Source organism: Rhinoderma darwinii, chromosome 1, assembly GCF_050947455.1.
Source record: "Rhinoderma darwinii isolate aRhiDar2 chromosome 1, aRhiDar2.hap1, whole genome shotgun sequence".
Lineage (NCBI taxonomy): Eukaryota > Metazoa > Chordata > Amphibia > Anura > Rhinodermatidae > Rhinoderma > Rhinoderma darwinii.
In genome coordinates, this window is record NC_134687.1 from 265,700,173 (window position 1) to 265,713,377 (window position 13,205).

The 13,205-nt window shown below is 39.9% G+C and overlaps 1 protein-coding gene across 9 annotated transcripts in view; it reads right to left on the reverse strand.

Moving 5' to 3' along the window:
- ADGRL3 (adhesion G protein-coupled receptor L3) overlaps nt 1-13,205 on the reverse strand; it is a 2,099,109-nt gene that overhangs the window by 777,076 nt on the left and 1,308,828 nt on the right. For all 9 annotated transcript variants that reach the window (XM_075863876.1, XM_075863871.1, XM_075863866.1 and 6 more), the window contains exon 20: nt 10,346-10,514. In XM_075863876.1, coding sequence (XP_075719991.1) covers nt 10,346-10,514 — 169 coding nt within the window. The remainder of the gene's footprint in view (nt 1-10,345; nt 10,515-13,205) is intronic.

Here is a 13,205-nt window from a genome sequence, read left to right on the forward strand (position 1 = left end):
GCAGGATTCTCCTCTTCTATGTGTGCAGTGTATAGAAGACATGACAGCCATTCAACTTTGCCCAATAGCTCAGAAACAACTGAGAATTAGAGGTAGAGCCCCACAGAGGGGGAAAAAAGCTAAATAATGCAGAATACAAGCAATATAATTGGCAGAAATAGTGTTATTCCTCATGTACACACATATGACAGCCTATTCTGAAAAGTCATCTGAAAAAAACTTTTCAGGTGACTTTACAGAATAAGCTGTCATATGTGTGTACATGAGCAATAACACTATTTCTGTCCATTATATCACTTCTATATGACATTTTATAGCCGTTTTCTCCTCTGCAGGCTCTATCTCTAATAATCAGTTTTCCCTGAGCTAGGGGGTGAGTTATTTTGGTGGTCAATTTTCGGACGTTAGAAGGCATATAAGTTTAGCATCAAATTTTTAAGAACTTTTCCAAAAATATTTTTTAGGGACCAATTCAGGTCTGAAATGGCTTGTGGCTTTGAGGCGCCTATCTAATAGTACCCACATAAATAACCACATTTTAAAAATTGCCCCTCTCAAAGTATTCATAACAGCATTTAGGAAGTTTGTTTAGATATTTCACAGGAATTAAAGCTAAATTTAGGTGAAATGTAAAAATTTCATAGTTTTTTTTTTTAAGATATTCAGTTTTAATTATTTTCTCCTGTAATAGTAGGTGATAACAGAGAATATTTATTGGCCAGATTCTGCAGTTTTTAGAAATATTCCACAAGTGGTCCTAGTGTGCAACTTGACTCAAACACAGGCCTCAGAAATGAGAAAGGAGCACATTATGGATTTTCGGGCCTCATTTTTATTAGGATGTTTTCTAGGCATCATTTCAAGTTTGCAGGGGCCTTGACGTGCCAAAACAAAAGAAGCACCCACAAAAATACCCCATTTTTAAACTAAACCCCCTGAAGGAATTTATCTAGGGGTGTAGAAAGCATTTTGACCCCATAGGTGTTTCATAGCGTTCATTAGAATTGGATGTCATTTTTTCCAATAATATGTAAATTTAGGTCAAAGTTAGGTCAAATTTATTTATTTCCACAAGTAATATAGGAAAATAGACACCTCAAAATTTGATATGCAGATTCTATCGAGTAAGGCAATACCCCATATGTTGTTGCAAATTGCTGTCTAGATACACTGTAGGGCTCAGAAGGGAAGGAACGCCATTTGACTTTTGGAGCGCAGATTTTGCTGGAATGGTTTGAAGACAAAATTATGCATTTGCAGAGTATAGTGGAAATCCATTAGAAGTGACCAATTTTGGAAAATACAACTATCAAGGAATGCATCCAGCAGTATAGTGAGCATATTGACCCCACAGGAGTTTTGTAGAATTTATTAACATTTGGCCATGAAAATGAAAATTTATGTATTTTTCAATAATACGTAGTTTTAGCTAAAAAATAAATAAATATGACAAGCAATATAGGAGAAAAAGCACTCCACAATTTGTTACCTAATTTCCTCAGAGTAAAGCAATACCCCACATGTGGTCGTAAACTGCTGTTTGGACACATGGCAGAACTCGAAACGAAAAGTGTGCCATTTGGATTTTGTTGCGCAGATTTTGCAGAAATTATTTTAGGGCGCCATGTCGTATATAAGAAGCCCCTGAGGGACAAGAACAGTGGAAACCCCCTAATAGTGCCCACATTTTTTGGAGAGTACACACCTAAAGGAATTCATCTAGGGGTATAGTTATCATTCTGACCCCACAGGTGTTTCATAGCATTTACAGTATAAAAATTGGGCTTTTTTTTTTCCAATAGTATATAGTTTTAGTTAAAAATTGTTAATTTTTTACATGGAATATAGGAGAAAGAACCCCACAATTTGTTTCACAATTTCTCCCAAGTATGGTAATACCCAAAATGTGGTCCTAAAATCCTGTTTGGGCACATGGCAGGGCTCAGAAGAAAACTGTGGTGGAACTACCACTATAACAGCCATAGCGTTAGGCCTGCAGCCTATAAGACGCTGGGAGGACAGAATCCCTGCAGGCCGACATGATGATGTCACAGGATCACGACGGCCTACAACAGGGTCCCATCGCGGCATCTCGAGGCTGTGAAGCGCTCCATCCATCGAGGGAAAGAGGCTAGTTGAGTACAATTGTTTTTTATTTCTTTGTGGGGCACCATCGACAAGGGGGACTGAGTGGTACTATCTACAAGGGGGACTGTGTGGCAGTATCTACAAGGGAGGCTGTGTGGCATGATCTACAAGAGGCGGTGTGTTGCACTATCTACAGGGCGGATGTGTGTGGTACGATCTACAAGGGGCGGCTGTGTGTCATGATCCACAAGGGGATCTGTGTGGCACTATATACACACCATAATTTGGGAAAGGGTTAAGTGATAAAAAAAAATTAAAATATCAGTGCATAATTGTTTGTTACAATTTTCGTATCCCTGTTACTAAAGGTTTATAAGAGTACACTTGGAGGCCTAGCTGTATTTTTACATTGAACATATAACTTCTATATGTTCATTGCCGGGAGGGCGGGGGTTGTGGAGGTGGGGGGAGAGATGGGGGCCCTGTCAAAAGTTTGCAATGGGGCCCAGTCTTTCCTAGTTACAGCCATGGAAGTGAAGCGCAATTTGTTTTTCTATTTCAAGATGCCATGTCACATGCCACATTTGCAGAGCCTCTAAGGTACCTGTAGAGTGGAAACCCATGACAAGTGAACCTATTTTTGAAACCACACCTCTCAAGTAATTCATCTAGAGGTGAGCATTTTGACCCTAAGGTATTTTGCAAAAATTTGTCGCAATGGATGTTCTAGAGTGAAAGTGGAAGCAGATATGCCACATCAGTGGCCTATATGTTGTGCCCAGCTTGTCCTCATATGAAAAGACCACTCTCTAAATACAGCATAATAATTACTGATTTACGAAACTTTCTACATAATTTTTTGCCTGGACATACTGGATGACAGGGTTGAGGAGTAAAAGAGCACCATGTGCATTTGAGTTGATATACACAGCATTGGGCTTCAGTTTCAGAGGCTCGAAGGTAAAAATAATAAAAGTAATACCAAAGAAGTGATCCCATTTGGTACCATGTTGGTGTAAATGCAACTTTTTGATCACTTTCTATTCCACTTTTTTTGAGGCAAGGTGGCCAAAAATAAGCAAATCTGTCATCGTCTTATATTTATTATTTGTACATAGTTCACCATGCGTGACGAATAATGTGATATTTTTAAAGTTCAGGTCGTTAAGAATGTGGCAATACTAATTATGTATATATATTATTTATTTTTTTACAATAAATCAGGTAAAAAAGGCAATTTTTGTTTTTAGTACTTGAAACTTGTATTTTTTTATTATTCTAAAGCATCTTTTACAAATTGTAACTTCTTTTTTGTCCCACTAGGACTTTTGTAGTGCAGTGTAATATAACTGTCAGCAGTGTTAAGGTATGTTCACACGCAGTATTTTCAGGGGTAATTCGGGCATTTTACGCCTCGAATTACGCCTGAAAAAATGCCCCTAATACGCCTACAAACATCTGCCCATTGCTTTCAATGGGAATTACGATGCTCTGTTCCCACAAGCCTTTATTTTACGCGTCACTATCAAAATACGGCGCGTAAAATGACAGCTCGTCAAAAGAAGTGCAGGACACTTCTTGGGATGTTTTTGGAGGTGTTTTTCATTGACTCCATTGAGTTGTTAAAAAAAACGTCTAAAAATCAGGAGCTGTTTTTGCCTGAAAACAGTTCCGTAATTTCAGACGCATTTTGCTAAGCCGCGTGAACATACCCTTAGGGTATGTGCACACGCAGTTGCTTCAGGCGTATTTCTGGGCATTTACGCCTCGAAACGCCTGAAAAAATGGAAGCTAAAGGCCTAGAAACCTCTGCCCTTAGTAATCAATGGGAAAAATAGCATTTAGTTCATACAGGGCATCTTTTTACGCCTCTGTTTTAAAAACGCAGCGTAAAAAGACGCTCCTTAAAAAGAAATAGCATGTCACTTCTTGAGGCGCTTTTTGGAGCTGATTTTCCATTCAACACTATGAAAAATGCCTCAAAAAACACCTCAAAAGAAGCTCCAAATTAAAAGAAGCTTCATTTTCAGCTTCAAAAACGCCTGAAAAAATAGCTCCGTATTTTCAGACGTTTTTGGTTAAGCGTGTGAACATACCCTTAGGCTATGTTCACACGTACTGTTTTCAGATGTAATTCTTGAGAGATGATGGGCCCCGGATTAATAGACAGAGTTGCAGAGAACAGATAGAAGTGATTGAATGTACCAGAAAAAAAACAAAAAAAATAAACACATGGAAGCACAGTTGTCAGTTATCAGTAAGAATTAACCAGCGTCTAATTCTATAGATAGACATTCCAGTAGAAAATAATGTGCCAACATATAATTCTTCTATGTACAGCTTTATAAACCAAAGGTTTCCAGAAACAAGAGGTTTCCAGGGGTGATAGGCGATCAGTTATTAGCCATACATAGAGAGATAGGCGTCATCTGAATTCATAAAGGAATCAATTAACTCTTCACTTCCTAAAAAGGGAACATTGGGTGCAATGTTCAGGGATTATTGATAGAGAGATAGACGTGGATTAGGTATTGGCTAGAAATAGAGTTAAAGCCAATAGGATAATTATAAGTGTAATGACCACGGATTGTAAAAGTGAGATTGATAAAGTGAAGATTCTTATGTATTTCTATCCAGATCTGCTTGTTGGAATATACTGTATATCATCTGTCCTAAATTGTCACTAATGAAATTTCCTCTCGTTATAGGAGTTTTCCAAGACGTTTTAAACTTTACTGTAAATCTTTTTCCTTTTTGGTTTATTTAACAGTCATTTTAATAATTGCATGGAATGTCTAACAAGATATTGTTAATCTATAGTAATCGTGTTAGACTAATATAACTAATGATAAGAGAATAACGTGTGTTAACGTGAAGATGTTTGGTCATTGATTGACAGGAGCACATGGTGACATTTTGACCTTGTAGCTCATAAGTTTTAGCTAGTAAGGGGTTAATGCTACATTCTCTGTTATCTGTAGTATAGCTGTGTCTGCAGAAACTGCACCTTTAGTGCAAAATAAGAACTGTAACTTAAAGATTAAGAGGAAAAAAAAAAGCCTAATAAGAACACAGGATTGAGTATTATATGTTTTATGTTTATATGTTATATGTTACGTTATATGTGTTTTATGTGTCGACCACAATGAAAAACATCATTCATATTTAAATTTAATATGATGCACATTACTAAATGAAGATTATAGTTCATTGGATGAATAATCCAAGAATAGGAGTTTATACACAGTCACTCTAGTTATATACTTGTTTTACCAAAGGTACACACATAAGGTATACATGTGTGAGATTGGATTCTCAGTACTGAGAGTGTCTGGGAACAGCTGGTATTGTGAGTGACTGGTGTGTGCTGAACTATTTTTAAAGGGAAATGGTTTATTTGAAATCACCACATGATAAGTGATTCAACGAGAAAGATTTTTTATATGTCATTGTTACATTTTAGGTTATTATTATTTGATATTAAAAAGTTTCTATTGGCATATGATGACGCATATAGTGCACGATATGTTTCATCATTTGTCTTAATAGATTGGTTTATTTCATAATTGACATATACTAATTAAGGAACCAAATATTTTGCAAACCTCTTAATAATTTATAAGAGTATCCTTTCTGTTTAATGCTGGTATATGCACATGACACACACACACACACACACACACACACACACACACACACACACACACACACACACACACACATATTGGGAATATATTTTATGAAATGGAAATGCAAAATAAGATTACAGCATTCACAAGAGCTGTTGTCACGTTTATGGTGTCAGATTCCTGTCCAGTCAATCTTATAGTTTCTGACATCCTTGCAGCAATTCAGGTTGTCATTCGATATAAGTCTGATGGACAGATTGAAGTTACTGATGATATGCAAAATTTTGTGTGTGCTGCACTCTATGGGGATTGCACTGAGAGGAGGAGACCTCACACCTCAGGAAATATTGAGGGCGGTCCTGTCCTCCTTCTGGGCACAGGGTAAACAGATGTAGGACGCATGTCTGTGGCCCCTGTGACTCTTATAATTGTTTGCAAGCAGCCCCAAACCCCAGTTGAAGCAGTGCCCTCCGAGCCTCCCACAGTTGAAAAGTATTGATAACCGAACCATAGATTGATGTACAGTGTTACAGTGTTAAACCCTACTACATTGCTTCCGCAGGGTTCAACAGAGGAGGAAGAAATGGATAGATTATATGGTCAATGGGAGACTTGAGAGGGAATGGGATAAGTCACAGGAAACAGTAGACAGTGAATTTCCAGCCTGGTGGGAAGTTGGTTTCCCAGCACATTTGATTCCCCAGTACACAGGTCACCAACATAATTGTATTGAATTAATGAAAATAGAGATGAAAACATTAACAGAGGATCCAATATCTAATCCAGCTTTTGAGTTTCTTTTGTAGATGGTTCCAGGTACCACCATGAAGGATGCTACAAGACTGGGTATATACTGTCACTACCGAAACAGAGGTAATAAAGAAAGAACCACTCCCATCCTCCGTGTCCGCACAGGAGGTGGAGGTGAAGGTACTCGCTGAGGTGTGTAGACTGACTGAAGGTAAAACCGCAAATATATATATACTGACTCTAGATATGCTTTTGGTATTGCACATGATTATGGCCTAATCTGGAGGAGCAGAGATTTTGCTGGATCCACGGGTAAACCCACTGTTGAGAGAGTGAGAGAACTGTTTCAGGCTCTGACACTGCCAAAGCAGGCAGGTATATGCAAAGTGCAAGCTCTTACTAAAGTGCAAGCTGCCCCTGAAGCAAGGGGAAATAGACTAGTAGACAAGGCTGCGAAAGCTGCGGCTCCCATGTCCCTCATAGAGGAGGACGTAGTATTCTTGACCAGCATAGTATCTGGTCCCATAGACATGATAATATTAAGTAGATTACAAAGTCTAACCACAAAAGAGGAAAAAGGACATTGGCAGACAAAAGGTGCCAGTGAAGGGGAGGATGGAATATGGAAGGTGGGTAACAGGTTGTGCCTACCCAGAGTCCTCTTCCCCTTGATAACCCAACTAATGCACGGACCAATGCAGGTGTCAAGAGAAGGAATGTGTGCAATGGTGACCAAATGGTGGGTACCCCCGGGGTTCAGCAAGTGCTGCTGCCAGATTTGTCCAGAGGTGCAGGATATGTGTCCGCCATAACATAGGCAAAACTGTGCGGGTTGCAAAAAGGCATATGGTAAAGGCAGAATACCCATATCAGCGATTGCAGATTGACTCAGTTACCAAAGGTGGGACAGTATGACATGTAGCGGTCTGTGTAGATCTGTTCTCTGGGTGGCCTGAGGCGTGGCCAGTAACGAGGGCCACAGCAAAAGTAAAAGATGGTTCTCAGAAGTGGTATGTAGATATGGGGTCCCTGAAACAATAGAAAGTGATAGAGGAACTCACTTTACTGGAGAGGAACTCCAAGAAATCCTGCAGGCCCTGGACAGAGAACAGCTTTTCACACCCCATATCCCCAGAGCAGTGGGAAGGTAGAAAGGTTGAATGGGACCTTGAAGTTAAAGATCCAGAAGGTCATGGCTGAAACCCATGAACCCTGGACTGAGTGCCTGCCCATTGCACTCTGACCTCACCAGTTATGTGGGAGCTCTGAAGAAACAGATCACGCAGATGTATAGATATGTTTATGATTCCATTCCAGATCCTAAGTGATAGGAGGACATTGTTTACAGCCAGGGACTTGGACGTGTTTAAAGAGACACAGTAAAGCACCACAGCCGCACTGACGCTCCGTACCAAGTCCTACTCACAACTTCCACATCCGTTACATTGGAAGGAAAGTACTTGGACACACGCCGGTCACTGCTGACAGGTCCTCAACCACGAGGCTGAACTGTGGGTCTCGTCAAGCTCCGGCTGACCACCATCTTCTCTGTCATCTCTACATTACCTATTGTCTAAATGATGAGCTGGAAGAAGAGTTTAATGACAAGTTTATCAAACATCAAGTGATATCAGTATTGACTACATTGCTGGACTATTGTATATGTCTCCATTTAAAGACGATGCCATATCTGAAGATAGATGAAGTTATTGCCTTGGCCTTGCAGTCCCATCTCTTTTCTCTAGCGCTTAACCCTAACTCTCCTGGAGTTGTTCCTCTTGTATAGCAGCGGGGGCATTGGTTCCCTGTCTGTTTTATCGTGTAAGATATTCAAAGAGGGAAGCGCTGCGGAAAACAGATCTCAGGCCAGGAATACCGCCGTCCATGATTAGATGTTACCCCAATAACACCGTGTAATGTGTAAACAGAGGTCAGGTTAATAAAAATGACATGTTGTTTGATGCTGTAAACCTCACCGGCTGTGAGGGAAGAGACACAAAATATGTATCTTGTGTGGGGGTAAAAGGAACTGGCAGCTCCCAGTGCTCCGAGACAGCTAGCAAATGGTTAACGCAGAGCCAAAAAGGTGCAATACGAGGTAATCTAACTAATAAAGGGGGTGTCATCGATGATTGCCACCGGACGGGACATGATCTTGTTCTCCTGGATTGCAGGAGGGTTAAATCACTCCAGGGATGTGCTTCAACCAAACATATATGTCATGTATGTGGGTTTAAAGCATATAAGTAGTTGCCACCCAGGAGACCAGGAGTATGTACCTTAGCAAGGATACAACCAGCTACTTAGATAGAGATATTTTATGTTTAAACTTGTGACATGTTTGATTGCAAAAGTATCAGCAGTTAAGAAAATAGCACAGGATATAAAAGTGCATGAGGTCCAGATCACCCACCACCCTAAGAACCGAGGAGGGAGGAAACATTCAGAGCCACCTGTTTATGTGACACTAAATGCTTCCACACCTGATAAAGTCATCTGTCAAGCCGTAGAAAACCACCAAGATAGATGGTAATTCCCTAAATCTTCAGGTGTGTACAGTATGTAACGCTGTACGCGCACCTATTGCTAGACACGTATACTGAGTATTCATCTCGCAGTGAATGGCATGGGATGCCCTGGATCAGGGGAGCTGACCAGAACGTAATCTCGGATGAATATTCTAATACATGGCTAAGCAAATTTATGTTCAAAAGAAGGGAATTGTCAAAAATATTTTAATAATCTTTATATGTGTGAACATATATTGCTTTTGTGAAGGTGATTAGAATATGTTTCAAAGATAACATTTTGCATGGACTACATCTTGTATGGTAGGCATCCATTTTGGATCATTGGAATCTATCTTTTGGCCTGAAGGAGCCATCTTGAGGTTAATAAGTAAAAAGTAAATGTCAGCAGATGTCCTGAAACAATTCTATGTTGTGTTCTTGAATTGAATGTTTTATTACTCTTTTAAGGAGCAGATCAAATAGCCTTGGCCGAATGGACAATGACTGTTTACCATATGTCAGCCTTGGATTCAGGCCTCTGTTTAATTAATTTAAACTTATATGCAGTCTCCATTCTCTAGTGAGATAAGAAGTATAGACAAATTAACTTTTGTATCTGAAATGTGTGTCTTCCCATGGGACAAGGTTCAGGCCACCTGGGGCTTGGAGAGTGAAGTATTATTATAATGCATTGAAATAATTCTTATTGGCTGAATCAGAGTCATTATCATATTGTAGATGATTGGCTGAAACCAAAGCCTACACCTTTCCTGTCATTATACCATATGTGGAGTTTTGGGATATTACCATATATAGAATGTTTATGTTTGCAAGTATGAGGTTACCACCTACTCTCATTTTCCTATAAATAAAGATGGATCCGCCCCGTAGGGCAGAGATCGTTTGAACACTGAAGCTGCGTGTCATGGTCTCTCTCCGGCCGGCCTCTCTCAGATCCACCATTGAGAGAGCATTCACTAATTTGGAGCTCATAGACAAATGCAGATAATGTCCAACGTTAACGGACATACTAAATTCTGCAGCGACAGTAACATCAAAGTGTCATAATGATGCCGGCTGCACGAAAATCACGCAGCCACGCACCATATACAGATGCCACACTGAACTTTTGCGCGCGCAAAACGCAGCGTTTTTTGTGTGCGCAAAACGGACTCGTTCGTGTGAATAAGGCCTAACAGGCTGTGGTGTGAACTCATCTGAGTACACCTACACAACTGCATACATAAGGGCATCTTGATTGGTGGTTATGACATTCATAAATTGTAAAAAAAAAAGTGCTTAACTATTAAATGTTCATAAAATATGACAGGAAATATGGGATAAAAATGTAAAAAAAATTCAGTTTACCTTTTTTTGCAGAACGCAGTGGAAAATGAATATGAACATCCCCTGAAGACAGTTGAAAACGGTGAACAAATATGCCATGATGACTGTACTCTCATTAATATACATAAGTCCAAAAGCCCAAGTCAACCCTAGCAGGCAAAGAAGTGCTATTGCACCTATAACCCATGATCTGAAAAAGAACATAACAAATAAAATGTTAATATTTGTTAAATCACATGATACATTTTTGAGTTATGAAACTGTTAAAATGCCATGCATTTCACCTTTGCAAAGCATATAAAGTTTTAATGCAGACCAAATGGACAGAAATACAATTATATATATTTAATAGTAAATCTAGTGTTTAGAGTGATGTAGTGATTAATACCTGTTTAAGGACCTACAGTAACTGTAATACCCATGGTGTTCTAGCATTGTAATATGTCAAAACCTAATCTACTCAAATGACTTTCATGCCTCAGAGTTAACATGTTTTTCAGAGAGTGAAGAGTTTCTGAACTGTTAGGGTATGTTCACACGGCTTATTTTCGACCATTTTTGGTGCCGTAAATGGCCGAAAAACGGCTGAAAGATCGGAAGCAGAGCGCCTTCAAACATCTGCCCAGTGATTTCAATGAGAAAAACGGCGTTCTGTTACGATGGGTCATTTTTTTACGCGGCCGGTTTGAAAAAACGTCTGCGTAAAAAAATGGCCGCGAAAAAGAAGTGCAGGTCACTTCTTGGGACGTTTTGGAGCCGTTTTTCACGGACTCTATAGAAAACAGCTCCAAAAACGCAGCAAAAAACACTTGATGTTTCTCAGGAGCATGAAAGACGACGGAGGTATTGGGTGCACCCCATTAATCTCCTCCGTAATGAAAGGGGACACATTGGCCACCTTTACCAAGAATTAAGACGGTGAGTTTTTTGGGGATTGTTTGAAGCAAAAGTACATTTATGATAGTCTCAATTTAATGTTTAAGCACATAATGGGTTTATTTCTCAGATACTGTGTGTTGCATCAGCCTACAATTGTTGCATCAGACAGTGTGTTTTAGTTTCTAAGACAAATGTGTAAGAAATTAACCTTAATTTGTTGGCTTACAACAGTGGTTATTCTAAACTACCTTATTCTTTGTTTAACCTCTAATGTTTACATGTGACGTTCTTTTCAGAATACATATTCAATTTGTAAAATATGGGTACACATGCTTAATTTTGTAAGCATTCATGTATGTATGTTGCACATGCTATATTATTCAATTTGGATGGGAATGACCCTTTTTTTAACAAGCTTAGTTCTGTAACTTTAGACCGTGTGTGTGTGTGTGTGTGTGTGTGTGTTATAATGTGTATGTATCTACAGGTACCCTGAGAAATTCCTAGAATTCTGTAGGATGTCGATACCCACATTTCGATACCCACAGTCTAGAGGAGATTATCTCTGTTCATCTAAGGAGGCAGGATACATTGAGGACAGCCATTAGTCCTGTGAGAGGCTGCTGATCACGTTGCGTTGTGTTTGTATTTCTTTAAAGCCTTTGTTTCCACATTTTACAGTATGGTGGATGTGAATCTATTTCAAAGTCATGTATGTTTTTCTAACATGAATGTGAAAGTTATGCTGGTGTTCCTTGTAATTAGTTGTTACTAATTTTTGTTTTCTTTTCTTTACAGATTTCTAGCAACAGTGGAGAGTTATTAAACCCTGCACCTGCATTGGGAAATCAACCATCTGTGGAATTGTAAGGAGCACATGCCAGGTGATCTGGCAGTATTTGCAGCCCATCGCGATGCCCAGTCCGACTCGGGGGATTTGCAAGTGGCAGCAGGCTTTCAATCTGTGGCCACTTTCCCAAATTGCATAGGCGCTGTCGACGGTAAGCACGTACGTGTGCAGCAGGCACCGTGGTCAGGATCACATTACTTCAACTGCAAGAAGTATTTTTCTGTGGTCCTGATGACGGTGGCTGATGCCTCATACAAGTTTGTGGCTATTGATGTCGGCGCATATGGAAGCACTGGTGACTCCCGTGCGCTACTGACATCAGATTTAGGGAAGTAAATCCTGCTAGATCAGGTAACTCTACCTCCTCCCCAAACTCTTCCGGGTACCACGCATACAGTCCCCTTCGTGATGGTATCAGATGAGGCTTTTCCACTGATGCCCAAGCTGCTGCGCCCATACCCCCGGAAGAGACTAGATGCCCGGAGGAGAGTCTTCAATGAGAGGCTGAGCCAGGCACGACGCTTCGTGGAGTGCACCTTTAGGATCATGGTGAGTTAGTGGAGAGTCTTCACCTGTGCACTTCAGTCGGATGCGTCCACAGTTAATTGGGTCATTAAAGCTGCCTATGTTCTTCACAAATATGTTTGTGATCACGAGCGAGCTGACATGGAGGTGGAGACACAGACAGCTTTCCGTGACCCCAATATCAACTGGGGCTTAGGAAGACCATCCAATCGTGGAGTACAGGTGAGCGATGCCTTCACAGACTACTTCATGAGTCCCGAAGGTGCAGTGCCCCGGCAGGATCCAGCCACAGTGTTCAGCAGCCGAACCAGGACTAGACAAACATGTTTATTGTTTGTTTTTGTTTCACATTTTGTCCCCAATGCAAACTGTTTATCCCCCCCCCTTTGTATCCACTATGTGTTGCATATATTTGGCATGTCTTATGTTACTTTGAAAGTGAATGCATTTGTTAACTTTACATTTGACATTTCTAAACAAATGAAGTAAATATCTTTCAGACAGCAAAATGGATGTGTTGTCAATTGTTCCTTGGACATTACTTTGTAAGGTTTCATCTTGTGTCCCTTGTTTTTTGAAAAAAAACTCATCTCACATGTTTCAGAACGTAAAATAATTTTACTCATT